Genomic DNA, 27,683 nt, shown 5'->3' with positions numbered 1-27,683 from the left:
CGACCTGCACAGAAGCAGTCGCCAGCATGGCGGCATGAATAAACAGACCTTGGGCGGCTCCAGGAAGCTGTTGTCCTTGCCGTCCTCTGAAATGTCCTGGGCATCCAGCAGGATAGTCCAGCGGTCCATCAGTACCTCGTCTGCCTCGTCCACAGAGACCAGGATGTGGTGGGGGTCCTCGCCGCTGTAACCGGGGCCCCAGCGCAGGATGCGAGCCAGGTCGTTACCTGACACAGAAGGCCCAAAGATGAACGACAGGAAGCTGACGGGCTGAAACAAAGAGCGGGCGCCGGTCTGACCTGTCCCCAGAGGTACGATGCCGATGGGCGGCTCCCAACACACCAGTTTGTGCCTCAATGCCTCCAGAACTCCCAGCACCCAGCCCACCGTCCCGTCGCCCCCACAGACCAGAATCCGGAACCTGGGAACCTGCCTGAAGGTGTGGAGGCTGGAGCAGAGAGCACAAGGTTTTTAAAACGTCCGCTTCAGGAAATCAGAGCCAATCAAAGCGGGCCGCTCTGTGCGTCCTCACCCAGCCAGCGGGCCTCCGTTAGAAATGTCAAAGACCTGGTGAGGGTTCAGGAGCTTCCGGAAGCTGTAGAGCAGCTCTCTGCCCTTCAGACCGCCGCTCTTTGTGTTAACAAAGACCAGCAGGGGGCAGACGTCCTCTCCCAGCTGGTCATGCTGGGAGACAACAAACGGCTCTGAATGAAGCTTTGAGACTTTCTGACAGACAGTGTGTGTGTGTGTGTCCACGTCCACTCACCACGATCTCTGGGACCACGAGAGACGTAAGTGTCTTTCCACTGATAGAGGTGTCTTTGGCCAGCATGTAGATCCTCTCAGCTTCAGAGAAACACGTGATCTGCAGCACCAGTGCACCTGCACACACACAGACACACACTAACATTAATCTGTGTCTCTGTGTCTGTCTCTGTCTGTCTGTCTGTCTGTGTGTCTATCTCTGTGTCTGTCTGTGTGTCTCTGTCTATCTCTGTGTCTGTCTGTGTGTCTCTGTCTGTGTGTGTGTCTCTCTGTCTGTGTCTCTGTGTCTCTCTGTCTGTCTCTCTGTGTCTCTCTGTCTGTCTCTGTGTCTCTCTGTCTGTCTGTGTGTCTCTCTGTCTGTCTGTGTCTCTCTGTCTGTCTCTGTCTGTCTGTGTGTCTCTCTGTCTGTCTCTGTCTGTCTGTGTGTCTCTCTGTCTGTCTGTCTCTGTGTGTCTCTGTCTGTCTGTGTGTCTCTGTCTGTCTGTCTGTGTGTCTCCCTGTGTCTCTCTGTCTGTCTGTCTGTGTGTCTCTGTCTGTCTCTGTGTCTATAAAACCAACAATGTGCAGAGCTTCCTCTAACAAGGACACATCAGTTGCTGTGGCGTGAAACCTGGCTGGTTTCTATGACGACCGCCTCACCTTGGCTGTCGTAGACTTGGCTGACGGCGACCAGGTGACCTGCAGAGACACACAGGGAGGGAGATGGAGGAGGTGAGTCGGCGGGCGGCTGACCTTCGCCCGTCTGCTTAGTTTACCACTCACTCTTGATGGCGAGGTGCTCCTGGATCAGCTGCACGTACTCCTCCTTGGTCAGCATGACGGGCAGCCCACCAATCAGCAGGCTGACCTGCACGGCTCGGTTCCTGTTCTCCACCACGTAGAACCGGGTCTGGTTCATCTGACGCAGAGACACCTGGGGAAGCCGGAGACCTGAGGTCAAACACTGTGTTGATCCTGACTGACAGTCCACGCCCACGTGCCGTTTGTCCTCTTTACCTTCCTGGTCTCCTGCAGTTTGTCCAGAACCTTCTCCTGAGGAGTCAGCGTCTGTCTCTGCACTGGAGGACAGAAACAGAAAAGTCACGAGCTGAGACGCCGCGCTCGGCTCCGCTGGATGACGGAGGTCAGACACTGAGCTCAACGACAAGAGGACCGGATCAGAGCTGACGCAGACTCTGGCTGTTTGACACCTGTTGCCATGGTTACCTTGCTTGCTGCTCATGCAGACCTCCATCAGGCTGAAGTTTGACACATCTTCATCCTGAAACGGCAGTCATCATCATCATCATCATCAGTGACAGACGTTACGTACACTCAGACTACACTGGGTCATGTGACTCTTCTGTCTGCTCTGATTGGCTCTTTAGCCAGTGTGTTCATTAGTGTGTAACAATGAGGCTGCTTGTGTTTGTGAAGCGTCTCCTGTTGTCTCCAGACTGCAGGGGGCGCTCTCTACCTGTCTGTCCAGCTGACTCAGGACCTCTGTGAGGACTGATGCTGCCACGCTGCTCTCTGAGACGGAGACGGACACGAAGTCTGCCCCGGACCTGAAAGACACGTAAGAAGGTTTGTCCTGCTGGTCAAGGCTGTTCCCTGCAGCTGCTTCTGTCACCGCGGCCTCACCTGGACCAGCCCACATACACCTTGATGACATCAGCGTCCCGGGGTTTGTTCCTCAGCAGCCAGGCGTCGCCTCCATCCTTCAGAGAGCTCCTGTTGTCCGGGCCGCCGTTCCGGTTCAGAATATCATCGCTGTGGAGACGCTGCAGGCTGCCGAGCTCCTGCAGCTCAAAGTCCTGTGGGTCATCAGGGAGGTAGAAGGCTCTCAGCGCTGCCTCCTACAGGACGAGAGCGGTACACAGGGTCAGAGGTCAGGGTCATCAGTGATGTTTACATTTGATTGACAGCTCACTGTGTTCAATGATACTCTACTGACTGAAAGATGCTTTTATTTTGAAAGAGGCATGCAGCACTGTGTGTGTCTGTGTGTGTGTGTGTGTGTCTGTGTGTGTGTGTGTGTCTGTGTGTGTGTCAGTGTGTCTCTCTCTGTGTCTCTATGTGTGTGTCTGTGTGTGTGTCTGTGTGTGTCTGTGTGTGTGTCTGTGTGTGTGTCTGTGTGTGTCTGTGTGTGTGTCTGTGTGTGTGTCTGTGTGTTGCAGCTCTTACCACCACTTCCTGATTTCTTGTAGCTCGAAAGATGGGGACAGATCGGAAGAAGCCGCGCTTGACTGCATCATCACCATCGAACACCTTCAGGAACTGCTTACCTGTGTGTCCACACACACACACACAGACACACACACACAGACACACACACACAAACACACACACACTAAATGTTTGAATGTTCAGTGATGAAGTAAGATGGCGGCAGAGGACCCTGCTGCAGTGACTGACCTGAGTCTGGGGGCGCCGTCTGTCCGTCGGACGGATCCTCGTCTGAGTTATCTGACGGACACACACAGACCATTAAGACACCGTCTGTGTGTTTGTGTGTGTGTCAGGTTTAAATCATGATGGAGCTTCAGTGTATTGATCAGTGATCATTATTTAACGATCATGTGTGCACAGACATCTTTTCATTATTACTGAACATCAGTGACAAGTTTGAAGGTTTCATCACTCACATCCTGAGCCTCACATCAACAGGAAACAAGGCGCACACACTGCAGAGGATGTGGTCTGTGTGTGTGTATATCTGTGTGTGTGTGTCAGTGTCTGTGTTGCTATGTGTGTCTCTGTGTGTGTCTGTGTCTGTGTGTGTCTGTGTGTGTCTCTGTGTGTCTCTCTGTGTGTGTCTGTGTGTCTCTGTGTGTGTGTCTGTGTGTGTCTCTGTGTGTCTCTGTGTGTGTCTCTGTGTGTGTCTCTCTGTGTGTCTGTGTCTGTCTGTGTGTGTCTCTGTGTGTGTGTCTGTGTGTGTCTCTGTGTGTGTCTGTGTGTGTCTCTGTGTGTGTGTCTGTGTGTCTGTCTGTGTGTGTCTGTGTGTGTGTCTGTGTGTCTCTGTTTGTGTCTGTGTGTCTCTGTGTGTCTGTCTGTGTGTGTCTGTGTGTGTCTGTGTGTGTCTCTCTGTGTCTCTGTGTGTCTCTCTGTGTGTCTCTCTGTGTGTGTCGGTGTGCGTGTCTGTGTGCGTGTCTGTGTGTCTCTCTGTGCGTGTCTGTGTGTGTCTCTGTGTGTGTGTCTGTGTGTCTCTGTGTGTCTGTCTGTGTGTGTCTGTGTGTGTGTCTCTGTGTGTCTCTGTTTGTGTCTGTGTGTCTCTGTGTGTCTGTCTGTGTGTGTCTGTGTGTGTCTGTGTGTGTGTCTCTCTGTGTGTGTCTCTGTGTGTCTCTGTGTGTGTCTGTGCGTGTCTCTCTGTGTCTCTGTGTGTGTCTGTGTGTGTCTCTCTGTGTCTCTCTGTGTGTCTCTCTGTGTGTGTCGGTGTGCGTGTCTGTGTGCGTGTCTGTGTGTCTCTCTGTGTGTGTCGGTGTGCGTGTCTGTGTGCGTGTCTGTGTGTCTCTCTGTGTGTGTCGGTGTGCGTGTCTGTGTGCGTGTCTGTGTGTCTCTCTGTGTGTCTCTCTGTGTGTGTCGGTGTGCGTGTCTGTGTGTGTCTGTGTGTCTCTGTGTGTGTCTGTGTGTGTACCCAGGTCGTGGCTGCAGCTCTCTGTGATGCGGTAACAGTGCATCTTGCTGAAGTTTCTGGAGTCGAGGCGGACGCAGGCCGGATGCAGCAGCATGCAGCGCAGACGTCCCAGAGCGCACTCTGGTGGCACGCTGAGGTAACACGCCGCATGGCTCTGCAGACACACAAAGATCGTCAGGAGTCTCCTTTATAAAACACATCATCACAAACCCTGAGAGGCACAACTGAGGGGGAAGGAAGCACACATTACACCACAGGACTTATAGCTGCAGCAGCACTGAAGGACAGTCAGAGGACACACACACAGACACACACACACACACAGACACACACACACAGACACACAGACACACACAGACACACACACAGACACACACACAGACACACACACAGACACACACACACACACACACAGACACACACACAGACACACACAGACACACAGACACACTCTCACACACACACAGACACACACACAGACACACACAGACACACTCTCACACACACAGACACACACACAGACACACACAGACACACACAGACACACAGACACACTCTCACACACACACAGACACACACACAGACACACACACAGCAGAGCACAGACACACACACAGACACACACACAGCAGAGCACAGACACACACACAGACACATTCTCACACACACACAGACACAGACACACACAGACACACACACAGACACATTCTCACACACACACAGACACAGACACACACAGACACACTCTCACACACACACAGACACAGACACACACAGACACATTCTCACACACACACACAGACACACACTCACAGACACACACAGACACACTCTCACACACACACAGACACACACACAGACACACACACAGACACACACAGACACACACACACAGACACACACAGCAGAGCACACACAGACACACTCACACACACACACAGACACACACAGCACAGCACACACAGACACAGACACACACAGACACACACACACACAGACACACACAGACAGACACACACACAGACACACACACAGACACACAGCACAGCACACACAGACACAGACACACACAGACACACACACACACACAGACACACACACACACACACAGACACACACACAGACACACACAGACACACACACAGACACACACACAGACACACACAGACACACACAGACACACACAGACACACAGACACACTCTCACACACACACAGACACACACACAGACACACACAGACACACTCTCACACACACACAGACACACACACAGACACACACACAGACACACACAGACACACAGACACACTCTCACACACACACAGACACACACACAGACACACACACAGCAGAGCACAGACACACACACAGACACAGCAGAGCACAGACACACACACAGACACATTCTCACACACACACAGACACACACACAGACACACTCACACACTCACAGACACACACACAGACACATTCTCACACACACACAGACACAGACACACACAGACACACTCTCACACACACACAGACACAGACACACACAGACACACTCTCTCACACACACACACACACAGGCACACACACAGACACACACTCACAGACACATTCTCACACACACACACAGACACACACTCACAGACACACACAGACACACTCTCACACACACACAGACACACACACAGACACACACACAGACACACACAGACACACACAGACACACACACACAGACACACACAGCAGAGCACACACAGACACACTCACACACACACACAGACACACACAGCACAGCACACACAGACACAGACACACACAGACACACACACACACAGACACACACAGACAGACACACACACAGACACACACACAGACACACACAGCACAGCACACACAGACACAGACACACACAGACACACACACACACAGACACACACACACACACACAGACACACACACAGACACACACAGACACACACACAGACACACACACAGACACACACAGACACACACGTCCTCATCTTCATCATCAGGTCATCACTCTGACTCATGCAGGCTGTCCTCTGATCCTCACCGTGATGCCGCACCACTCGCACCTCGTCCCTGACAGGACGTCAGACGACCCACACGACCGCCGACAAACCTCACACCTCGCCGCTGATGCCAAGTTCCCCTCCCGCCAGTGATGGTGGAACGTATCCTGGAAACAAGACGGAGGAAGAAACACACTGATAATGACTGCAGTGAAACACAGTTAATCAATGCTGCAGGTCACAATGATCTGCTCTCTGCAGCATGAAGGCCTGAAGCAGCTCCGCCCGGTCTGAGGGTAGAGAGCAGCCAGAGTGTGTGTGTGTGTCTGCAGCCAGAGTGTGTGTGTGTGTGCAGAGTGTGTGTGTCTGCAGGCAGAGTGTGTGTGTCTGCAGGCAGAGTGTGTGTGTGTGTGCAGAGTGTGTGTGTCTGCAGGCAGAGTGTGTGTGTCTGCAGCCAGAGTGTGTGTGTGTGTGCAGAGTGTGTGTGTCTGCAGGCAGAGTGTGTGTGTCTGCAGGCAGAGTGTGTGTGTGTGTGCAGAGTGTGTGTGTCTGCAGGCAGAGTGTGTGTGTGTGTGTGTGCAGAGTGTGTGTGTGTGCAGAGTGTGTGTCTGCAGGCAGAGTGTGTGTCTGCAGAGTGTGTGTGTGTGTGTGTGTGTGTGTCTGCAGTCAGAGTGTGTGTGTGTGTGTGTGTGTCTGCAGTCAGAGTGTGTGTGTGTGTGTGTGTGTGTGTGTGTGTGTGTCTGCAGTCAGAGTGTGTGTGTGTGTGTGTGTGTCTGCAGTCAGAGTGTGTGTGTGTGTGTGTGTCTGCAGTCAGAGTGTGTGTGTGTGTGTCTGCAGTCAGAGTGTGTGTGTGTCTGCAGTCAGAGTGTGTGTGTGTCTGCAGTCAGAGTGTGTGTGTTTCTGCAGTCAGAGTGTGTGTGTGTGAGTGCAGTCAGAGTGTGTGTGTGTCTGCAGTCAGAGTGTGTGTGTTTCTGCAGTCAGAGTGTGTGTGTGTCTGCAGTCAGAGTGTGTGTGTGTGTGTCTGCAGTCAGAGTGTGTGTGTGTGTGTGTGTGTCTGCAGTCAGAGTGTGTGTGTGTGTGTGTGTGTCTGCAGTCAGAGTGTGTGTGTGTGTGTGTGTGTCTGCAGTCAGAGTGTGTGTGTGTGTGTGTGTGTCTGCAGTCAGAGTGTGTGTGTGTCTGCAGTCAGAGTGTGTGTGTGTGTGTGTGTCTGCAGTCAGAGTGTGTGTGTGTCTGCAGTCAGAGTGTGTGTGTGTCTGCAGTCAGAGTGTGTGTGTGTGTGTGTCTGCAGTCAGAGTGTGTGTGTGTCTGCAGTCAGAGTGTGTGTGTGTGTCTGCAGTCAGAGTGTGTGTGTGTGTGTGTGTCTGCAGTCAGAGTGTGTGTGTGTGTGTGTGTCTGCAGTCAGTGTGTGTGTGTGTGTGTGTGTCTGCAGTCAGAGTGTGTGTGTGTGTGTGTCTGCAGTCAGAGTGTGTGTGTGTGTCTGCAGTCAGAGTGTGTGTGTGTGTGTCTGCAGTCAGAGTGTGTGTGTGTGTGTGTCTGCAGTCAGAGTGTGTGTGTGTGTGTGTGTCTGCAGTCAGAGTGTGTGTGTGTGTGTCTGCAGTCAGAGTGTGTGTGTGTGTGTGTGTGTCTGCAGTCAGAGTGTGTGTGTGTGTCTGCAGTCAGAGTGTGTGTGTGTGTGTGTGTCTGCAGTCAGAGTGTGTGCAGAGTCACTCAGGTGTTCAGACAGAGATCAGCTGCAGGTCAGACAGAGACTCTGAGTGTTGGTCATGTGACTCCATCATGGCGTCCTGCTGAGGGGGACAGGACTTTGTGTTTGTACTGAGTCCCGTTGGAGTGAACTCTTTGTTTTTGGAGGAAAATAATATTTAAGATTAGATTCACGCGGTGCATTCAGGGACCACAGGGAAGACGGAACATGGACAGCTCTGACTGTATTGAACTTGTGGCTAAATGATCAATAAAGTTCTCTGAAGCAGAATTCATAAATATGTTTTTAAAAAGTACAGAGAGTCTGACGGAACATGGATCAATCCACTGCAGAAAGTAGTCCCGACACCTGCAGCTTAAAGATGAAACAAATCAATGACTGATCGTATCCAGCAGCCTCTGACGGCACTTCCTGTCAGCTCAGGCCTGCCGCTGCGTCCTGTCAGTCATCAGTCTGTCAGTTTCACATTATTGATTCAGATCAATGGCTGTGACCGATCGATCGGCTCAGATGGAGCTACACACACTGAGCACGTTAATGCCCCAGAGTCCCAGAATGCACCACACACAGAGTGAAGAGAGCGGGTGTTTATTTACACAGCACGTCTTTCTTCTCAAAGGGTCGGCAGGCCACGTCCCTCTGAAGTGGGACACACAGCTACCACTAACTGAGGCTCTCCTGGTTGCTAGGCAACAGGAGAAATGCACCGTGACAACCTGTGACATCGTCCACAGACCAAAACACAACAGGACGCGGAGACGCCGCTCCTCATTTTTCACAGATCAACGTTTACAACTTTTACACAGGCAGCCGATCCAAAGGGCTTCTGGTGAACTCTCGGCTCCACCTCCACCCTGGACGAGGGACACAGCGTCCACTCCGTCCACGCTGCTCAGTAAACCCGGGTTTGTTTTCACAGATCATCCACACATCACTCACCTGCTCCACCGTCCCATCCAGGTGGCAGCTGCGGCAGTCGGCACAGCTGAAGGCAGCGCAGTCAGCGTGGACATGCAGCTCACACACTGCAACACACACACAGACACACACCATGAATGACATCAGAGCTGCAGGTTACAGAGCAGACAGCTGTGAGTACAGATGACTGCAGCTCACAGCCTCAGCTGTTCTGTCCCTGACCAATAATCAATAGAATACCCTGAGGTTTACCCAACGCCCTCCATGATCTGCTGCTGAGCTGAGAGAAGGTTTGATGCTTTTCTGTCTACAGAACCGGGTCGGCGTGTTTGATTTAACAATACAGGAAATTATTCTGATTGTTTTCATACCAGTGTGTGTGTGTGTGTGAGACTGAGCTGTGTCTGTCTGATGTGTGTGTGTCTGTCTGTGTCTGTCTGTCTGTCTGTGTGTGTCTGTGTGTGTGTGTGTCTGAGCTGTCTGTGTGTGTCTGTCTGAGCTGTGTGTGTGTGTCTGTGTGTCTGTGTGTGTCTGTGTCTGAGCTGTCTGTGTGTGTCTGTGTGTCTGTCTGAGCTGTTTGTGTGTGTCTGTGTGTGTGTCTGTGTGTGTGTGTCTGTGTGTGTCTGTGTGTGTGTCTGTCTGAGCTGTGTGTGTGTCTGTGTGTGTCTGTGTGTGTGTGTCTGTGTGTCTGTGTGCGTCTGAGCTGTCTGTGTGTGTCTGTGTGTGTGTGTGTCTGTGTGTGTGTCTGTGTGTGTGTCTGTCTGAGCTGTGTGTGTGTCTGTGTGTGTCTGAGCTGTGTGTGTGTGTCTGAGCTGTGTGTGTGTGTCTGTGTGTGTCTGAGCTGTCTGTGTGTGTCTGTCTGAGCTGTGTGTGTGTCTGTGTGTGTCTGAGCTGTGTGTGTGTGTGTCTGTGTGTGTGTCTGTCTGAGCTGTCTGTGTGTGTCTGTGTGTGTGTGTGTCTGTGTGTGTGTCTGTCTGAGCTGTCTGTGTGTGTCTGTGTGTGTGTGTGTCTCTGTGTGTGTCTGTGTGTGTGTCTGTGTGTGTGTGTCTGTGTGTGTGTGTCTGTCTGTGTGTGTCTGTGTGTGTGTCTGTGTGTGTGTGTCTGTGTGTCTGTGTGTGTCTGTGTGTGTGTCTGTGTGTGTGTCTCTGTGTGTGTGTCTGTGTGTGTGTCTCTGTGTGTGTGTGTGTGTGTGTCTGTGTGTCTCTGTGTGTGTATGTGTGTGTCTCTGTGTGTGTTTTAGTTTCCTCCTTCCTTCCTTCAGCTCTGATGTGATTTGATACATCAACAAACATGAGGCGCTGGTTAAACTGGTCAGACTGGTGATGATGATGCTGGTCTGACCTTCGCAGCGCAGCGCCGTGTTTCCCTCCGTCTGTTTCCTGCAGACGCAGCAGAACCGCTTCTTCTGACCGGCGGGGCCGAAGCAGTGAGCCACCGGAACCTGCAGGGGGCAGCAGAGCGGGCGTTACTGTGAATGTGGACAAACATGGCCGCTCTAAGAACCAAACCCAGAGAATAAGAACAGCAACCAGACACAGGTCTGATCAATCCGCCTCTGAAAATAGTCCCTAAGAGTCCATTCGTTTCAGGTCAGGCTCAGAGGAGGACCGCCCCTGCACACTGACAGAACCTCCTCACTGCTGACGTCATGGCGACTGATTAACCTTCCATTCACCTTACACGAGCTGCCAGCAGCTGCCAGGTGAGCAGCTCACTGTCAGTCTGTCGCTGCTGTATTGATCGCTGCAGCTCATCAGGCTCAGTGATCAGTGATCAATAAACACCATGTCACCGTGTGTGTGCAGCGTGCCCTACAAACACAGCTGTGAGGTCACATGACTGACTCTGATCAGATCAATTGATCAGGTTGATGTCCCTCTGTCTGCTTTCTGTGTTTTTATATTTGGCTCTTATTTTGACGTCTCAACCACCGACCGACCTCAGATCCTCTGACAGTCCTCCTGACCACGCTGCTGCTGTCTGTGTGTCTGCATGTTCTATAACATGTAAACTGCATGTAAACAAACACACACACACACACCGGTTACTCACCCGCACCAAGGATGGAGCCACGCAGGTACACACTGTCCGCAGCGTCTTCAGGCATTTCTCATGGCACATGAAGTTACACACTGAGGAGACACAGACACACACAGGAGGTCAGATCAATACCGATCATTACATCTCTGCACAGCTGTCACCTCCTGCTGGACGTTTTAATGAGTATGTATGTTTTTAGTTTCTCACACACACACACACACACACACACACTGACGCACACACACTGACGCACACACACATACTGACGCACACACACACACTTTGCGTGTGTGAAAGAGGAAACATTCAAGCTCTTGCTGTTATTTACAGAACTGAAGCTCTGCTGAAGTGTGTGTGTGTGTGTGTGTGTGTGTCTGTGTGTCAGTGTCAGTGAGCGTGTGTGTGTCAGTGTGTGTGTGTGTCAGTGTGTGTGTGTGTCAGTGTGTGTGTGTGTCAGTGTGTGTGTGTGTCAGTGTGTGTGTGTGTGTGTCAGTGTGTCAGTGTCAGTGTGTGTGTGTGTGTGTGTCAGTGTGTGTGTGTGTGTCAGTGTGTCACTGTCAGTGTGCGTGTGTGTGTCAGTGTGTGTGTGTCAGTGTGTCAGTGTATGTGTGTGTGTGTGTCAGTGTGTGTGTGTGTGTGTCAGTGTGTCAGTGTATGTGTGTGTGTGTGTCAGTGTGTGTGTGTGTGTCAGTGTGTGTCTGTGTGTGTGTGTCAGTGTGTGTGTGTGTGTGTGTCTGTGTGTGTGTGCGTCAGTGTGTGTGTGTCAGTGTATGTGTGTGTGTGTCAGTGTGTGTGTGTCAGTGTGTGTGTGTCAGTGTGTGTCTGTGTGTGTGTGTCAGTGTGTGTGTGTGTCAGTCTGTGTGTGTGTGTCAGTGTATGTGTGTGTGTGTCAGTGTGTGTGTGTGTCACTGTGTGTGTGTCAGTGTGTGCGTCAGTGTGGTAAACCTCATGTGTCTGCTGTGGAAGGTTTCACACACTGAGCTCGTCTGAAGCAGGCAGCAGGAGGTCAGTCAGGTGTTTCCAGAAGCTTTTTAAACGCACCAATCAAACGTCTGACGAAGTCGACTCAGCAGACTTCTTCACCGAGCGGCAGGTTTAGGGTCAAACTGTGGCTGCAGTGAGAGCATCGCTACATGTGTGCAGACTTTATTCATCAGCTTTCTGCAGAGTGACGTCTGTGTTTCACATGAAATAAAGTTCATTAGTTCAGAAAAAGAAACAGACACACGCCCTCTTCTGGTCAGGTGGAGAAGTGCGTGTCAGGGTGACACCATGTTGGTGACTCAGAAGCTTGAAGTAAGTCCGACCTGGCAGACTGAGGATCTTCATCCACCTGTTGGGGACAGTCTGTGTCGCTGTGTGCAGGCTGAGGGCTCAGGACACAGCTGCAGCCCGCCAACACCTGAACAGCACCTGATTGGTTGAAAGGTTGCTGGAACAGGAAGGACTGCAGCTAAAGGCTTTGATGCTGGATGGAGCCTCCACACTGACACCTGCAGGTCTTTACAGCGCCCCACAGACGGATCAGTGAGTGGACTGGAGGAGGTTTTACTTCAGTCATCAAACACATTTCCTTCTTCGTCGTTTAAGATCGATGTCTGCAGTACCACCGTTAGCCACACGAGGGAGTCTGAACTCTGAGTTTCCAGAAAGACGTTCTCTCCTGTCTGATGTATGAAGGCAGCCTGCTGTGTGTTCTCACTGACCTCAGCCTGAACCAGTGAAGGTACAGTGATGGTTTGGCTGCATGTTGTCACACACTGTTCAATAGAACGTTCCTTTAGTGGAACCTGAGTGTATGAAGTGCAGCAGAACAGAGCCGTGTGTGACGACTGAAGACCATGTGATGTGTTTACGCGATGATGATGATGATGATGATGATGATGGCAGATGAAGCACTGATGACATCACAGTGGTAATCCAAGTGACGGCTTAAAGAAGAAACGTTACATAATCCAGCTGCAGCTTTTAACGCAGCTGCTGCATCTGCTGCTGAGGATGAGGAGGATGACGGTCACACACACACACACATTCCTTCAGCATGGAGCATCCCTGCCAGCCTCCTGTTGCCATGCCAACCGGAGGAAGTAAATCACGATCAACACTTTACACCTCCTCACACACATGATGGAAGACCAGGGTGTTACTGGGCAGAATGGAGAGAGAGAGTGTGTGTGTGTGTCTGTGTGTGTCTGTGTGTGTGTGTGTGTCTGTGTGTGTGTGTGTAGTTTGCCAGGATGAAGTTGTGCCTCAGGGAAAGGAGGAGGAGGATGTTGAAGGATGCTGCTGCAGGTGTTACATGTCTCTGACACACTCACACTGATCAACACAACACAACACAACACAACACAACACACACACACACACTCTGGGGTCAGCCAGGTTCAGTCAGTGCGGGCACACACCAGGCTGCAGCAGCTGGAGGCTCCTCTGGAGTTTCCTCCTCTAATGTGGCGCAAGAGTTCAACTTTTAAGCAGTAAATAAGTAAAGGTGTGTGTGTGTGTGTGTGTGTGTGTGTGTGTGTTCTACCTTCGCACAGGAAGCCGACGAGCCCCCAGATGAAGTCGCTGCAGCCGTGGCAGAACGTGGGTTTGGTCAGGGTGACTTTCTTGAAGCAGTGGCCCGGCGCGGAGCTCTGGTACTTGGCCCGCAGCCCGGGGGACTGCTGCGCCCTCTTCTTCACCGTCAGCGGGCTCGCTGTGCGGCCGTCCGCGGCGTCAGGGTCCGCCGGTCTGGGCCGACCGGAGTCGGCCATGTCCTCCGAACCGACCCCGCACACAAACTCACGAACAGCAGGGCGACGGCGCAGGAGGAGCAGAACGCCTGGATGTCTAGAAAATAATCCGCATCCCACCGGGCCGGGCTCGGCGGCGCAGCCCGGCTATGGGGCGCTGTACTCGGCTTCACTGCCCTCCCTGCTTCGGAACCTTTCTATCCCGGTCCAAAAAACCCACAGCAGGCCGCCGGGTTACCGCTGTCAGACGAGATTAGTTTTACGGTCAATGTGACGTCGTTGTACCCGTGGAGACACGTCCAGCGGCTGGAGCCAGCGGCGCTGCCCGGCGGAGCGGGCGCCGAGGTCGGTGTGCTTCCGGGGGAATCCCGCCTCTCAGATCAAACCCCTGAAATATTCACGGTGTGTCTGCCGTCTGCGGACACGGAGCTGGTGCTCCGGGGGAGAGCTGCTGTTCTGGTCGAGCCTTCCCAGCACCGCCTCCCCTCGATCGCTCCCCACGCGGAGATCAGAGTCCCTCCGCCCGGAGACAGCGGTGCCACCCAGCGGCGCAGCGCGGAGGAGAGGGCGCCGAGCTGCCCGGACTCCCGGAGCTCCGCGCTCCGCAGGCTGGATGAATAAATGATGAAATATCGATCGAGGCTGAACGCAGAGTGAGGTCTGGAACAGATGCTGATGTTGTTCGCAGACAGAGCGGTCAGTCAGCCGGCCATGCAGCCGAGCGGCAGCCGCTCCGGCCGCGGCACAAACACGCCGGACACGGGCCGTAAGGAGCCCCCGGGCCGCCGCGGGGCTGCGGGCTAACGCGGATCAACAGGTGTGAAGTCCACCGCGGGAGGCTGCTCTCATTTCGGGCTCCTTCTCCATTTCTCTGACTGACTGATTCTTCTTCCGCGTCCGAGTCTCCAACACTGATTTACTCCTCCTCCTCCTCCTCCTCCTCCTCCTCCCTCTGCTGCCTCACCACCTCTCCTCGCCTCCTTCCCTTGCTCCCTCCGTGAAACACTGAAACATGTAACATGGTTCACCCTGCTGCTCTCCTTCTCTGGGGTAATTCAGGCAGTAAATACAGACGTGCCCAGCTGAAATACCACTCTGAACCACTAGACGACACAAGACAACATGTCTTCACACACACAGACACACACACACACACACACACACAATGTGTAAACATCTATGTACATGGATTTAATCTGAACTCAGCAACAAACAGGATCCACACAGATGACAAACATAATCCAGAGATTTATTGATTTCTGTTAGAAACTCATGAACATGTGACGACACACACGTTTAATTCAGTTTGATTTGTTTCCTTCTTTCACAGTTAGATCTGTCTCTAGATGCTTTTCAGCTCATTCAATTCCTTATTTAATATATATGTTTAAAATGAAGGGTTAACTGTTCATGGGGTGTAGTTAGAAGAAGACAGAGGCATTATGGGTAAGAACTAAGATGGAGGCAGGAGAAGGAAACACAGACATCTTTTTCCTCCATGAGGTCTGAACGAATAATTCTAGAAAAATCATCACAGTCATTCTTCTTTGTTGGTATTGTGTACATTATTTAAGATGTTTACATGATGTCTGTCAGGGTTTATACAGCTGATCATCTTCATCATCATCATCATCTTCATCATCATCTTCATCATCATCATCTTCATCATCATCATCATCTTCATCATCATCATCATCATCTTCATCATCATCTTCATCATCCTGATCTACACTCACAGAGACTTTCACTGGTAAAATCTTCAGAGGAGAATCCTCCACATTATCAATAAATGCAAACACTCTCTCAGTGAAAGTGTGTGTGAAGGTGTGTATGTGTGTGTTAGTATCAGCATCAGAGAACGACAGCTTTCCTCTGTTCCAGTCCAGATTCACTCTGATCCTCTGGACCTTCTTCTGGACTGAGAGGACAGTGTCTGCAGCTGGTGGTGACCATGCTGTGTATTCACCTTCATAGAACTCTATTCCCCACCATCCAGACTCTATGAGTCCCTTCATCTGTACAGACTCTGCTAACACACCCAGTCTCCAGACTGTACTGTCTCCAACATGGACCTCCCAGCTGTGAGTCCCTGAGTTAAAGCCCTCAGAGCTCAGGACAGACCAGACTAAATCAACCCTCTCTGGATTATCAGGAAGCTTCTGTCTTCGTCCTCGTCTCACGCTGGTCAGATCTTCAGACAGGATGAGTTCTGGATGAGCAGTGTTTGGGTCCAGAACCAGAGGACTGTAGGAGACCATGTCCTTCATCTTGTTCCAGATGTTGAAGGTCAGGTTGCCCAGGTGTTTGGCCTGGTCTATCAGAGCTCCTGAGGGCAGCTGTGGATCATCCAGCAGGGGGCAGCGCTGGACTCTTTCCACTGCAGCCTTGTAGTTGTGCAGGAATGAGACGTCTGCAGCTCTCAGCTCCTCCTCTGTGGCTCTGACTGTGTCTGAAAGAGCTGCCATCTCTCTGCTCAGAGCCTCCATCTTCTTCCTCATCAGCCCACTCTTCTGCTCCTCTTCCTCCCTCAGTGCAGCCATCCTGGCCTCCTCTTCCTCTGCTAGAAACTGGTGCAGCTTCTCAAACTGCTCCTTAATCTGCCTCTCTGTGTGTCGGGCCTGGACCTTAATGTGTTCTGCTGCTTGATCAAACTTCACTTGAACTTCTCCACAAACCTTTAACTTCTCCTTTAAGGGCTGCAGAGCTTCCTCCAGCTGCTTCCTGTGTTGTGCTGCAGCTTCATCGATGGGTCTGAATCTGTGCTGGGAGTGTCTTTCTGAATCTCTGCAGACGAGACACACTGGCTGCTGATGGTCCAGACAGAAGAGTCTGAGTTTCTCAGAGTGCAGACTGCAGAGAGCCTCTGAAGCTCTCTGACCTCTCTGCTGTAAGAAGCTCTCACACAGGTTCTTCAGGGCTAAGTTTACAGGAGGATCATTGGTTGAATATTTCTTACAGACTGGACACTGGTGTGTTGGTTTGTCCCTCCACCAGCTCTGCAGACAGTCTTTACAGAAGCTGTGGCTACATGACAGAAGAACAGGAAGTCTGAAGACGTCCTGACAGATGGGACAGCAGAGATCGTCCTCTGGTCTGGAAGACATTTCTTCTGTTCCTCACAGCAGCAGAGCAGCAAACAGGAAGTCAGTCTCTGTGTTATTCTCCTTCAGAAAGTTCCTTCCACTTTCACTCTGTCCTCATCAAACTCTGCTCAGGTCAGACAGCAGCTTCCAGTGTCAGTGATCCAGAGTTCCCAGAGTTCCCTCCTGTCCTGCTGCTGCAGATGCTTTTAAAGTCTTGTCGTCTGTCTCTCAGTGTGTCTTCGTCTCTGCTCTGTGACTCAGAATAACTTCCTGTTTCCTGGTTTGTCTCAGGTGTGTCTGCTGAAGGGGGCGGGGCCTTAAAGTCACCTTTAAACCTTGGACCTGATTTACAGCATGATTACGTGTTCCACACACTGTCAGGGTGTGTCTGGGGTTAAAGATCATTGTGTGACAGTGAATGGAGCAGTGAGTCCATCTGTCCTCAGTCCATCCAGACAGGTAGAATCCAAACTGTTGTTGTTAGCAGATGATATGTTCATGTTCAGTGTCTTTAAATGTTTTTATGACTATCCTATCTGACAGACAGATCCTTCTCAGTTCAGATAGGGCAGTTTTCCTCTTCAGTGGCCCCTCTGACGTGCGGGGTTCCCCAGGGGTCGGTTCTGGGCCCGCTGTTGTCCTCTCTGTACAATCTACCCCTGGGGTCCATATTCAGGAAGCACAGCATCCCCTTCCATTGTTTTGCTGACGACATGCAGGTGTATTTGCCCCTTAGAGTTTCTGCTAAAGATTCCCTCCAATCACTGCTAAACTGCATGAGTGATATTAAGAAATGGATTGACCTAAACTTTCTGAAATTAAACGAAAACAAAACTGAGGTTGTCTTGTTTGGTCGCCCCGACCTAGTCCAGGTCCTTGCCAGCTCCCTTGGCCCACTGGCACCACACATACAAACTCATGCAAGGAATCTCGGGGTGATTGTAGATGGTGCTTTTAAATTGGACAAGCAGTTGAGCTCAGTGGTGAAGTCCAGCTTCTTTCAAGTAAGGCTTATTGCTAAGGTAAAGCCATACCTTAGTCAGAGTGACTTAGAGAAAGTCATCCACGCTTTTATAACCTCTGGCTTAGACTACTGTAACTCCCTATATATTAGAATTGGACAGTCAGAGCTTCACCGTCTGCAGCTGGTCCAAAACGCAGCGGCTCGCCTTCTCACCGGGACAAAAAAGCGCGAGCACATCACGCCAGAGCTCTCCTCACTTCACTGGCTACCGGTGAAGCACAGAATTGATTTTAAGATTCTTTTATTCGTTTTTAAGTGTTTGCATGGGCTGGCCCTGACTATTTATCAGACCTCCTGGTAATGCATCAGCCCTCCAGAGCTCTTAGGTCTGCTAACCAAATGGCTCTGGAGGTCCCCCGATCTCTTTTAAAAACTAGAGGTGATCGGGCCTTCTCAGTCGTGGCTCCCACTCTGTGGAACGCTCTGCCTGTAGCTGTGCGGTCAGCAAATGGCCTCACCACTTTTAAATCTTTACTTAAGACTCACTTGTTCACCTTGGCCTCTGCCTGAGTGTTGGCAGCTCTTGGGGATTTTTATGTTTTATGGTTGTATCTTTGTTTTATTGTATTTTACTGCAGTTTATTTCTTTTATGTTTTTTATCAATTTGAGTTTATTTTATGTATTTTAATGTTAAGCACTTTGATGGGCGATGCCCTTTTAAATGTGCTATATAAATAAAGATGACATTGACATTGACTAACATTTCTGGGTCATTTTTCACCCTTCAAACTAGAAAAGTTAAGAATTCAGTTTAGTGTTAGGGGACGATACAGGTAACTCACCATTCGATTCTGTGGCGATACGTGACCCACGATAATGATAACATCACGATTCGTGATCTCTACGATTGGAAGAAATTTCATCAGCAATATATCACGATATGTTACTGAAAAAATACCCATAATTTTTTAAGGAAATCTTGTGCATTTATTCAAGCCAACATTTCCCACATTGTGCAAAGAAATAAGCATTTGCATAATACCTGACTGCCTCCTGGTCCTAAATGTAAACACTGGACAGCTAGACAGATAGAAGTGCATGAACATAATGAAGATGTTCTCTGTAAACCAGGATACTGACACGTCAGTAGTCAGTTACTTTAAAGTGCTTCCTGTTAACCTGGACAGAGGACACATCGAGGCATATTCTTCTTGAGGAACACGAACTGATCAGCATGCTCAGATGTAAGAGCACACCTCTGAGCAGAGATTATGTCACCGGTGGTAGAAAAGAATAAGATCTTTGTTGCTACCAGCATTGGATGGAGGGCTTTCACAAGCTCTTCGGCATTCCTGATGTCTCCATCAGTCAGGGTAGAGATGTCAGTGGTATTCTTTCTGTCATTAAAGGTCGGGTAGGAGATTTCACTCTGAATCACTTAGTGTAACTTCTCTTTACAGTCCGATATCAACCAATTAGTTCGGCAGTTTCACATTAAAACGAAGAACATGAATCATCTGAAGCTATAAAACATAAAAACATCATCAGTCCTCCGGGTGGACCCTGTAGGAGTATTGGCTGGTTGTCTCTCTCTCTCTACGTGCATGATGGCCGAGGTCACAGACTGGTTGGAGGCGTGGCTTCAGGGTGAGCTCCGAGAGAAAGGGGCGTGTGTTTACTTTGAAATCTGACTCTCACTGAGTTTTAAAATCTCCTCCTTTAAAAGAAAGAAGGAAAAGAACAGAATGAATTAAAAAGTCGTTTAAACAGTATAATGCACATATCTTATTAACCCAGACCATTAAGTCAGGAAAAAGCACTTTACACTACGGAACAAAATATATATCATGTTAACAATGATATTAACACATTACAGATATCCTATACAATTGAGCAACAAAGGAATAAACGCCTTCCCTCTGGAGATAAGACGGCAGCAGTAACAGAGGCTGATCATCTCATCGGCACTGCAAAAGACTGTCTTTGGGGCTGGTGTGTACATCCAAACACTGGATCCAAGAGCCATTTTAAACATTTATTTAGGGCAGGATGACAAAGATTTTCATACATGGATGGATGTATAGATGATTTTTCTAAACAAAGGAAAAAATAAATCATATATTATCATGCATGCTGTAACTCAAATAAACAAAGGAAAACTATTCTTACATTATAATGCATCCATCGAAGGATAAAGGGAGTACATCATCTCACTTGGTGTGGCAGCATGTCAGGAAACAAAGGGAGTGTGGAGAGCACACAGCCTCTTATCACTTCCTGTCTCCACCCCTACAGGTGAACCCCACCGCCCACTTCCTGTCTCCCACTATCTGAGATTCTTTAACAGGCAATGTTCCAGCGGACAACAACATCAGTTATCAGCTTGTGGTGCAGAAGGCCTAACATCGTCTGGTTCCTCTTCAGGGCCTTAGCTGCTGGGGTGCTCCTGTGGAACAATGTGCAAATTCTCCAATTTCTCCCAAGCAGTCGAGCAACATTTGGCATTTTGAAGGCACGCTGCACCGCGATATTGAAAACATGAGCGAAACAGCGAATGTGCAGATATCCAGCAATCTCAACGGCTGTCGTGTCCTCGTAATAAACACGTGTGAGTCACCAACTGTACTTCCCAGATAACGTTTTGTTCTCCTTCTCTTAACATGTCTTAAAGCAGCTGGCGCCCTCTACAGGTCGAAGCGATTAACCATTTACAATATTCCACAACAGCTACGGACATATTCGCTGTGTTGTCAGTCACCACTGCTGGCTCTGTCTCGGTGAGCTTCCACTCGTCTGTAGCCTTCTTAAGCACCTCCGCCATGTGAGCGCCAGTAAGATGTCATTCATAGCCCGAGTCTGAAGGACGTAGCTTGGGCATCCCAGTTGTCGTCCCAAGTGTCTCCACAGTTTAGAGTGGAAACCAGTGATGGGACATATGAAGCCTCGCTTCGAGGCGTGTATCACTTCCAGGTAAATCACATGCAGATTACGTCATTGGTTCGTCGTTCGTCATTTTATTTTATTATATTTTACTCCTTATTATGAGTTGTGTAACATTATGGGTGTATGTGTGCATGTGTGTCTGTTAAATAGTGTCACTCCTGTATTTGGTGTGTGCACATTCTGCTGCAGTCACAGAATAAAGTCCTAGACAGCACTCAGCACTACGTTATGTATCGATATGCAATAACATATCGTTATTGGCCATCAGTTTATCGATTATTTATTGCGACAGAGAGCACAACAATATATTGCAATATCGTTTTTTTCCCACCCCTAGCATGGATGTTAGTTTTGCCAGGACCCTGCTGTCACCCACCTCCTGCACTGAGTCAACAGAGCAGCCCAGGACAGAGCTGGACTGGATTGATGGATAATGCCTGAGCATTGATGAGCTGTTATTGTTGTACACCAGCTCTGACACACAGCAAACACCTCACCTAACAAACACACACCTGCAACAGAATTAACACAAAGTTATTGCTGATGATACTCATACAATGAAACAACAATGTAGGCCTACACACACATTTCAGAGTGTTCCCAGACGGGAGACGTTTTCCTCCTCCTCCATGGCTCCATGTGAAGTGATGCTAATTCTTCTATCACTACCACCACAGCTACTACAACCTCTACTGCTGACACTGCATCCACCTACTACAACCAACGAAGCTCCCGCGGGCCTTGCTGCTTTTATTTGGAAAACTGACACGGAAAAACGAACCGATCACGTGACCCTCGTCTGTCATTGGTCACGTGGTTTGAAGCAAACTCAAGCCTCGAAGCCTCGGCTTCATTTGTCCCATCACTACAAACCAGGACTGTCTGAGCCAGTCAGAAACCACGGCTGTCAGGGGAGGTCTACAGGCTGCTGAGGGCCAGGAACACCGCCTTCAGAGCAGGTGGAGAGACCAGCCTGAGGGTAGCCAGAGCCGACCTGTCCCATGGCTTCAGGAAGGCGGAGAGGCAGGACTCCAGGAGGGACACCCACCACTTCAGCGACAGCAGGGACACCTGGAGGGGGGGTACAGACCATCACAGACTACAAGCCCCCACCACAGACCTGTGACAGCAACAGCTCTCTGCTGAACCAGCTGAAGGCCTTCTGTGGACGCTGTGAAGCACTCAGCAGCACTCCTGCACAGAAGATCACACCCTGTCCCACTGACCAGGGGTTCTCCCTGCTGTGCTCCACCTCCCCCCTCTCCCCACTACTCACACTGTAACATTTTCTTTCCAAGAGTTTAAATCGAGGCAACTGGACTCAAGGATTGTTTTTTTGAACCCAAGTGGCTTCTTCAGTTCTGCACAACTGAAATGACTATGGCCTGGAGGAACGGGAGCATCCACTGTAACAACAGATATATGTTAATCAGCAGACGGTAACAGATAACAGCTGTAAACCATAAAGTGGATCCGCTGAATAAACAGAACTTACGTCTCTATGGACGAGCTACAAACAAGCGGCTCAAACCATGAGCGGCAGCTCACTCGGTGAGAACATTTGACGACACACACGTTTAATTCAGTTTGATTTGTTTCCTTCTTTCACAGTTAGATCTGTCTCTAGATGCTTTTCAGCTCATTCAATTCCTTATTTAATGTATATGTTTAAAATGAAGGGTTAACTGTTCATGGAGTGTAGTAGAAGAAGACAGAGGCATTATGGGTAAGAACTAAGATGGAGGCAGGAGAAGGAAACACAGACATCTTTTTCCTCCATGAGGTCTGAACGAATAATTCTAGAAAAATCATCACAGTCATTCTTCTTTGTTGGTATTGTGTACATTATTTAAGATGTTTACATGATGTCATACAGTGTTTATACAGCTGATCATCTTCATCATCATCATCTTCATCATCATCTTCATCACTGATCTACACTCACAGAGACTTTCACTGGTAAAATCTTCAGAGGAGAATCATCTACATTACATATATATGCAAACAGCCTCTCAGTGAAAGTGTGTGTGAAGGTGTGTATGTGTGTGTTAGTATCAGCATCAGAGAACGACAGCTTTCCTCTGTTCCAGTCCAGATTCACTCTGATCCTCTGGACCTTCTTCTGGACTGAGAGGACAGTGCCTGCAGCTGATGGTGACAGTGCTCTGTATTTACCTTCATAGAACCATATTCTCCACCATCCAGACTCTATGTCTCTCTTCCTCTGTGCAGACACACCCAGTCCCCAGAATATACTGTCTCCAACATGGACCTCCCAGCTGTGAGTCCCTGAGTTAAAGCCCTCAGAGCTCAGGACAGAGCAGACGAAATCAAACCTCTCTGGATTATCAGGAAGCTTCTGTCTCTGTCCTGGTCTCACGCTGGTCAGATCTTCAGACAGGATGAAGTTTGGATGAGCAGTGTTTGGGTCCAGAACCAGAGGACTGTAGGAGACCATGTCCTTCATCTTGTTCCAGATGTTGAAGGTCAGGTTGCCCAGGTGTTTGGCCTGGTCTATCAGAGCTCCTGAGGGCAGCTGTGGATCATCCAGCAGGGGGCAGCGCTGGACTCTTTCCACTGCAGCCTTGTAGTTGTGCAGGAATGAGACGTCTGCAGCTCTCAGCTCCTCCTCTGTGGCTCTGACTGTGTCTGAAAGAGCTGCCATCTCTCTGCTCAGAGCCTCCATCTTCTTCCTCATCAGCCCACTCTTCTGCTCCTCTTCCTCCCTCAGTGCAGCCATCCTGGCCTCCTCTTCCTCTGCTAGAAACTGGTGCAGCTTCTCAAACTGCTCCTTAATCTGCCTCTCTGTGTGTCGGGCCTGGACCTTAATGTGTTCTGCTGCTTGATCAAACTTCACTTGAACTTCTCCACAAACCTTTAACTTCTCCTTTAAGGGCTGCAGAGCTTCCTCCAGCTGCTTCCTGTGTTGTGCTGCAGCTTCATCCATGGGTCTGAATCTGTGCTGGGAGTGTCTTTCTGAATCTCTGCAGACGAGACACACTGGCTGCTGATGGTCCAGACAGAAGAGTCTGAGTTTCTCAGAGTGCAGACTGCAGAGAGCCTCTGAAGCTCTCTGACCTCTCTGCTGTAAGAAGCTCTCACACAGGTTCTTCAGGGCTAAGTTTACAGGAGGATCATTGGTTGAATATTTCTTACAGACTGGACACTGGTGTGTTGGTTTGTCCCTCCACCAGCTCTGCAGACAGTCTTTACAGAAGCTGTGGCTACATGACAGAAGAACAGGAAGTCTGAAGACGTCCTGACAGATGGGACAGCAGAGATCGTCCTCTGGTCTGGAAGACATTTCTTCTGTTTCTCACAGCAGCAGAGCAGCAAACAGGAAGTCAGTCTCTGTGTTATTCTCCTTCAGAAAGTTCCTTCCACTTTCACTCTGTCCTCATCAAACTCTGCTCAGGTCAGACAGCAGCTTCCAGTGTCAGTGATCCAGAGTTCCCAGAGTTCCCTCCTGTCCTGCTGCTGCAGATGCTTTTAAAGTCTTGTCGTCTGTGTCTCAGTGTGTCTTCGTCTCTGCTCTGTGACCCAGAATAACTTCCTGTTTCCTGGTTTGTCTCAGGTGTGTCAGAAGAGCTCACAGGATTGGACAGTTTCCTGCAGGTTTGGTTTTTCTTCATTCCTTTTGTTGCAGCTTTCTGATTGGTTTGTTTTTTGGTGCGTCAGCGGAGGAATCTGCACGAACCACATCACACACTGATCCACTGGTGTTTTTACTTTACACCCTGAACAGAAGGAACGTTATGAAGACGTCAGTCTGTCTGTGGAGACTCATTCATCCAGGTCATGTCCTAGAGTTTAAAAGGAGGCACTGTTGCTCTGTTAGCATGCTAAGTTTCTGTCCTCAGTCCATCCAGACAGGTAGAATCCAAGCTGTTGTTGTCTAGTGCAGAAATCCAGCAGCAGCCTGCATGATGATCTGGATCAGCTCTGTGCTCTCTGCACGCTGCAGGGACCGGGTAGAAGCTCTTTCTGACTGCTGCTGAAGCTCTGCTCTGTTTCAGAGCCTTTGCTTTGCAGAGTTGTAGCTGCTGTCTGTGACCACTAGATGTCAGTATGACAGTAAAACTCAACCTCAGTCAGCAGATGATATGTTCATGTTCAGTGTCAAATGAACAATGGTATGTGTTAAGTTTAGCGTTAGCAGGACTGTGCTTTGGAGGCTGGTTCCAGGGACAGAGGATGAACACTAAGGTTCAGCACCAGAGCAATGATCCATTTAAATCCATACATGTGTTGATGAAGGTTCTCATCCAGGCCTTCTTCATTCAGGAGGTTGGAGCGTCTGGATTTGTAGAGTCCTCTTGAAGAAGTTCCTCTGCTCCTCCATCAGCTCCATCAGTTCTCACTGTTTGGTGGGAAACATGGTTTACATGTAGTGGAGGAGCTCAGTGGGGGGTCTGTGTGAGACTCTAAATGTCTCCATACTGACCTGGGCTGGTCTGACTGACTGTGTCTGCTGTGTCTAACCACTGTGAGACTACAGGGGGCTGTGGTGGGGGGACAGGTGGACAGTCCATGGTTCTTGCTGTGAACATGTGACTTGGAGTGAAGCATCCTGGGATGGATGGAAGCTGCTGTATGTGGTAGAAAGATGATGTCTGAGGCCTCCACCTCTGTTAAGGGAAGGTTCTTCCAGCTTCACATAGATGCTTCACTGACTCCTCTTTAGACCACCTTTGAATCATTGTCACGTTGAAATGTAGAAACAAACCTTCAAATGAGTCGACTTCCTCCTGAACCGAAGGTCCATGTGAGGCTCCTCTCTCCCTGCCCATGATTAACTGTGAGACTTTTATTTTGAAAGGCCAACATTGGTCCTTCTGTTGACCCCTGTTTGACCCTGGCTCTTCTTTTGAAGTCAGTCCCTGGGTCAGTGTGTACATGTGCAACCCACAACAGCTGCACTGACCTCCAGGAGGACTCAGACCGTCCCTGCATGGATCACGTACTGATGATGTAACACAAAGCAGCAGTGATGAAGCTTCCTGAAGCAATGAGGCGTTCCAGCCCGGCGTGTTGCTCAAAGCTTCATCACTGGAAGCTTCATTCAGGACATCTGCTGTTGGAGTTAAACTGTGACAGCCAAGTCTTTCAAACAGACCTTAGTTTGAACAAACCACCAACATATAGCTGTCTATACACTGTGTTCATGATAGAGTGTGTGTCAGGTCTGCCTCATGTCGCTCTGCTCCCTCTGCATCCCTGTCTGTTCCTAAGAATGACTCGGAGCCAGAGCCACCCTGCTATCAGTTCGGCTTTCACTGGTGGTCTTTTCTTTGTCATGGACTCACTCATCAGAATATTTGGTGTGATGGGAGTGCAGTGCTCGTGTAGGCACACAGTGTGCACATGTGTCTTTCTGGGGTTAATCCCTTTTATTTAAAAGCAAGACTTTTCTCACTGTTTCTGCTTCGAGGCGGTTCCTCCTGCTGCTGATCATCTGCTGCGTCAGAGAACTCCCTCTACCAGGTACAGGTGATGCAGCTGAACACAGGACCCTCAGTGCCAGGCAGTGGACATGAGGACACACATGAGTCTGTGTATGCCAGTACTCCAGTTGAGTAGATGTTCCCCTACTACCTGGAGTAGTGGGAGAACGGCGCCACAACCTGCATAAAATCAGCTGGCAGACACATCACCAGTAACATCACGTGACTTCTGAAGAAGACTGCAGGAAGCAGTCGAAACATGTCAAGGTAAAAACACAAAATACTGGTCTGATCGAAAGAATACTCTTATGGTTAGTCATGAAACACATCAAGACGGCCCTCCCTCCCTCCCTGGACCCATTCCAGTTTGCATATCAGCCCAACCAGTCAACTGATGATGCAGTTTCCACAGCACTCCACACAGCTCTCACCCATCTGGAAAATAAAGACTCATACGTTCGAATGCTGTTCATAGACTTCAGCTCAGCATTCAACACCATCATCCCACAGCAGCTCATCAACAAACTGGACCAGCTGGGGCTGAACTCCTTGCTGTGCAACTGGCTGCTGGACTTCCTCACCGGGAGACCTCAGACAGTGCGGGTCGGCAGAAACACATCCAGCACCATCACAATGAACACCGGGGCTCCCCAAGGATGTGTGCTGAGCCCCCTCCTCTTCACTCTGCTGACCCATGACTGCACGCCAACACACAACACCAACGTCTTTGTGAAGTTTGCGGACGACACAACTGTGGTGGGTCTCATCTCCGGTGGAGGAAACTAACTACAGGAATGAGGTGCACCTTCTGGCCGAATGGTGCAGAGACCACAACCTCTCCCTGAATGTGGAGAAGACAAAGGAGATGGTTGTGGACTACAGGAGAGCACACAGTCAGCACACCCCTCTGACCATCGAAGGTGTTGCTGTGGAGCAGGTGAGCAGCACCAAGTTCTTGGGTGTGCACATCACTGAGGACCTCTCCTGGTCTCCCCCGTCTCCCCCGAAAGGCCCTCCACATCACAGGAGACCCCACCCACCCTTCACACCGTCCACTCAGTCTGCTGCCATCAGGACAGAGGCTGAAGCCTCCAGGCCAGGACCAGCTGACTGAGGGACAGCTTCATCCACCAGGCTGTCAGGAAGCTGAACTCTCTGCCTGCTCTGCCACACCACCTTTAAAAAAAACTTGAGCTGTATGGTTTTAAACCATCAGCACTTAAGCTGGATCCATACTCCGCGAGACAAAGACATTTTTCCCCCCTGCAGACGTTACGCCCACAAAATGACGTCATGTTTTGTCTCTGACTGCTCGCTGATCCGCACTCCTGCGCACAGGGTCCGGGCCAAACTTTGTCTTTCAAGGCTGTGCGGCAACCATGCTGTGATTGGTCGGAATTTATTGTGGGCGTGATGAAAGTGGAGAAGCGCAAGAGCCTCTCCA

The 27,683-nt window shown here is 50.0% G+C and overlaps 3 protein-coding genes and 1 long non-coding RNA gene across 4 annotated transcripts in view; all 4 read right to left on the bottom strand.

The window, feature by feature from the left end:
- Nucleotides 1–14,703, bottom strand: part of dgkq (diacylglycerol kinase theta) — an 18,064-nt gene extending 3,361 nt beyond the window's left edge. Inside the window, exons 1-18 of the mRNA XM_028415908.1 lie at nt 13,600–14,703; nt 11,082–11,161; nt 10,371–10,470; nt 9,051–9,136; nt 6,448–6,573; nt 4,382–4,535; nt 3,163–3,213; nt 2,932–3,032; nt 2,389–2,603; nt 2,222–2,312; nt 1,972–2,026; nt 1,762–1,823; nt 1,528–1,678; nt 1,405–1,443; nt 767–882; nt 533–684; nt 300–448; nt 49–227 (exon numbers count right to left, since the gene is read on the bottom strand). Of these exons, the coding sequence (XP_028271709.1) occupies nt 49–227; nt 300–448; nt 533–684; nt 767–882; nt 1,405–1,443; nt 1,528–1,678; nt 1,762–1,823; nt 1,972–2,026; nt 2,222–2,312; nt 2,389–2,603; nt 2,932–3,032; nt 3,163–3,213; nt 4,382–4,535; nt 6,448–6,573; nt 9,051–9,136; nt 10,371–10,470; nt 11,082–11,161; nt 13,600–13,825 (2,133 nt within the window). The 5' untranslated portion in view covers nt 13,826–14,703. The remainder of the gene's footprint in view (nt 1–48; nt 228–299; nt 449–532; nt 685–766; nt 883–1,404; nt 1,444–1,527; nt 1,679–1,761; nt 1,824–1,971; nt 2,027–2,221; nt 2,313–2,388; nt 2,604–2,931; nt 3,033–3,162; nt 3,214–4,381; nt 4,536–6,447; nt 6,574–9,050; nt 9,137–10,370; nt 10,471–11,081; nt 11,162–13,599) is intronic.
- The window catches only part of LOC114442402 (uncharacterized), a 24,139-nt gene extending 5,056 nt beyond the window's left edge, over nt 1–19,083 (bottom strand). The window contains exons 1-2 of the long non-coding RNA XR_003671343.1: nt 19,073–19,083; nt 18,895–18,898 (exon numbers count right to left, since the gene is read on the bottom strand). This is a non-coding gene — a long non-coding RNA (uncharacterized LOC114442402). The remainder of the gene's footprint in view (nt 1–18,894; nt 18,899–19,072) is intronic.
- On the bottom strand, nt 15,036–17,148 carry LOC114442401 (nuclear factor 7, brain-like). The gene has a single exon (XM_028415910.1). It carries the CDS (start codon nt 16,906–16,908, stop codon nt 15,397–15,399), a length of 1,512 nt encoding a protein of 503 aa, XP_028271711.1. The 5' UTR covers nt 16,909–17,148; the 3' UTR covers nt 15,036–15,396.
- Nucleotides 19,084–22,196: 3,113 nt separating the features above from the next.
- LOC114442465 (nuclear factor 7, ovary-like) lies at nt 22,197–24,296 on the bottom strand. The gene has a single exon (XM_028416034.1). It carries the CDS (start codon nt 24,097–24,099, stop codon nt 22,723–22,725), a length of 1,377 nt encoding a protein of 458 aa, XP_028271835.1. The 5' UTR covers nt 24,100–24,296; the 3' UTR covers nt 22,197–22,722.
- Nucleotides 24,297–27,683: the final 3,387 nt, after the last annotated feature.

Source organism: Parambassis ranga, chromosome 10 (genome assembly GCF_900634625.1).
Source record: "Parambassis ranga chromosome 10, fParRan2.1, whole genome shotgun sequence".
NCBI lineage: Eukaryota > Metazoa > Chordata > Actinopteri > Ambassidae > Parambassis > Parambassis ranga.
This window is presented reverse-complemented; position numbering and strand designations above follow the sequence as displayed.

Bases quoted from the DNA above. Each gene is read 5' to 3' on its own strand.
- LOC114442401 (XM_028415910.1), bottom strand. From the start codon at position 16,908: ATGTCTTCCAGACCAGAGGACGATCTCTGCTGTCCCATCTGTCAGGAC.
- LOC114442465 (XM_028416034.1), bottom strand. From the start codon at position 24,099: ATGTCTTCCAGACCAGAGGACGATCTCTGCTGTCCCATCTGTCAGGAC.